The sequence below is a fragment of the Vollenhovia emeryi genome, unplaced genomic scaffold (genome assembly GCF_000949405.1).
Source record: "Vollenhovia emeryi isolate VEMERY1.0 unplaced genomic scaffold, V.emery_V1.0 DF945613.1, whole genome shotgun sequence".
NCBI lineage: Eukaryota > Metazoa > Arthropoda > Insecta > Hymenoptera > Formicidae > Vollenhovia > Vollenhovia emeryi.
In genome coordinates this window covers 1-2129 of record NW_011960753.1, presented here as the reverse complement: position 1 = coordinate 2129, position 2129 = coordinate 1, and the positions used below count along the sequence as shown (strand labels likewise).

The following is a 2129-nucleotide window of genomic DNA, read 5'->3' as shown; positions in this document are numbered from 1 at the left end:
TTGTACTGATTATTTTCCGTACTCCGATTAAATTCCGTATTTCTCGTATCTTATTGTCAAAACCAGATCATTGCGTATTATTTTCCGTGTTCCGATCATTGCGTATTTTCCATACTACCATCCGTCTAATCATATTCCTTTTCTTTATATTTACCTACAGGGCGGACTCTTGTATTTACTAATCCTCTCTTTCTTCTGTATTTACCTATAGGGCGTACCTATTGTAACTACCTCGATTCCTATGTATTATATCCTTCGAATAAAACCTTGTTCCTATTGTTAAACCGAAAACACCTGTAAGACTTATTCCGAATCCCTTCCAAGCGATTGACTCTATCTACGAATTAAAATCTACCTTGCCTCCTTTCCTCCCGACGGCCCTGGAGCTGAGCATATTCGGCAACAGGAGGAACGGAGGATCCATTCACTCGAACCGTTCACACAGCACGTCAAAATACCGACCGCGAGAACGCTAGCTCCTCCGACCGTCAATCGGAACCGCGTGTCCGATTGAAAATAATTCCTGCCGGAATCCTGTCCGGAACCGGGAGGAGCTGGACTTCGTTACAATTGTAAAATTAATTGCTTTGAGTCAACTATTAAAAAGACTTGGATTTCCTTCTTTTGCTCTGATTCAATAAATTCTGTTTCCGTTTGTGAACAAGTTAGCAATCGATTTAATCCCTTTATATTCTCAAAAAATTCTGACAAAATTTTAGGACCTTCCCACCAAAGACTTGACTCCTTTAATTCTCGTAAACTTGTACCTCGTGAAATCAGATCGGCAGGATTGTGCTCACTCTTGACATGATACCAATTACTTGACGCGACAATCGTTTGAATCTCAGCGACTCGATTCGCAACAAAAGTTTTTTGGCGAGACGGATCGCCCGCTATCCATGCCAACACAATCATTGAATCGCTCCATGCATACATTCCGCTGACTTCAATTTTAAGCGCCTCGCAAACATGCTTCAACAATCGTACTAAAACAACAGCGCCGCAAAGCTCAAGTCTCGGCAGGGTCGTTGTCTTGCTTTTGATCGGTGCGACTCGAGATTTCGAGCAAATTAATATAGATCTACCCTTGTTATGGTTGTCCATCGTTTGCAGGTATACGCACGCACCGTACGCTTTCATTGAGGCGTCGCAAAACCCCTGTAAATAGAATCGTCTCGCACTCGCACTCGCAATGATTCTACGAGGAACTTGGATCGTATTAATATCATTTAAATCATCAGTGTATTCAATCCATGCCCTATGAAGCTTGTCGGTTAGTAAATCGTCCCATTTCAAATTTGCGGCCCAAGTTCCTTGCATAATTAATTTTGCTCTAATTAGTATAGGGCTTATCAATCCCAATGGATCGAACAACCGCGATATTGCAGATAGAACCTCTCTTTTCGTTTTACTCGCCCTTGTTATGGAATTGACAGAAAACTCAAACACGTCTCGCTCGGGATGCCAAGTCAAACCCAATGTTTTTATATGTGTCTCATTTACATCGCTCGCGACAGTTAACGATTCTTCGATCCGTTCACTAGAGTGTAATTCATGTAAAATTTCTTTATAATTTGATCGCCACTTATGTGGTTCAAATCCTCCATCATTTAACAATTCCTTTAATTGCTTAATCAAATCGGTTGCCTCGTCAATTGAACTAACACCGGTTAATATATCATCCACGTATAAATCATTGAGTAAGACTTGAGACGCTTGCATCAATCGATCGTCCGCGTTACTTGCCAAATGTCTCACGCAACGCACGGCCAAAAACGGGGCACACGATAATCCGTATGTTACGGTGTTTAATCGAAATTCTCGTATAGGTTCGCCCACCGACGACCGCCACAGAATCCTTTGATAATCTCTATCGGCTTCGTGAACCAAAATTTGTCTATACATTTTTTTCAAATCGGCTGTGATTGCAATGGCATGCAATCTAAATCGTAACATGATATCAATTAAATTGTCTTGTAATCGCGCTCCGATCATTAAAGTATCGTTTAGTGAGATTCCCGCCGTAGTTCTGACCGACCCATCGAACACTACGCGTAACTTCGTTGTAAGACTAGATTCGTGCAATACGCCGTGATGCGGTAGATAAGTAGGATTCATTATGGTAGATT

The 2129-nt window shown here is 41.6% G+C and overlaps 1 protein-coding gene across 1 annotated transcript; it reads right to left on the bottom strand.

The window, feature by feature from the left end:
• Positions 1-564: 564 nt before the first annotated feature.
• LOC105560979 lies at positions 565-2118 on the bottom strand. The gene has a single exon (XM_012010565.1). The coding sequence runs from the start codon at positions 2116-2118 to the stop codon at positions 565-567; it is 1554 nt and encodes a 517-aa protein (XP_011865955.1).
• Between the last annotated feature and the right edge of the window lie 11 nt (positions 2119-2129).

Coding starts and splice junctions, on each gene's coding strand:
- LOC105560979 (XM_012010565.1), bottom strand. CDS start 2,118: ATGAATCCTACTTATCTACCGCATCACGGCGTATTGCACGAATCTAGT.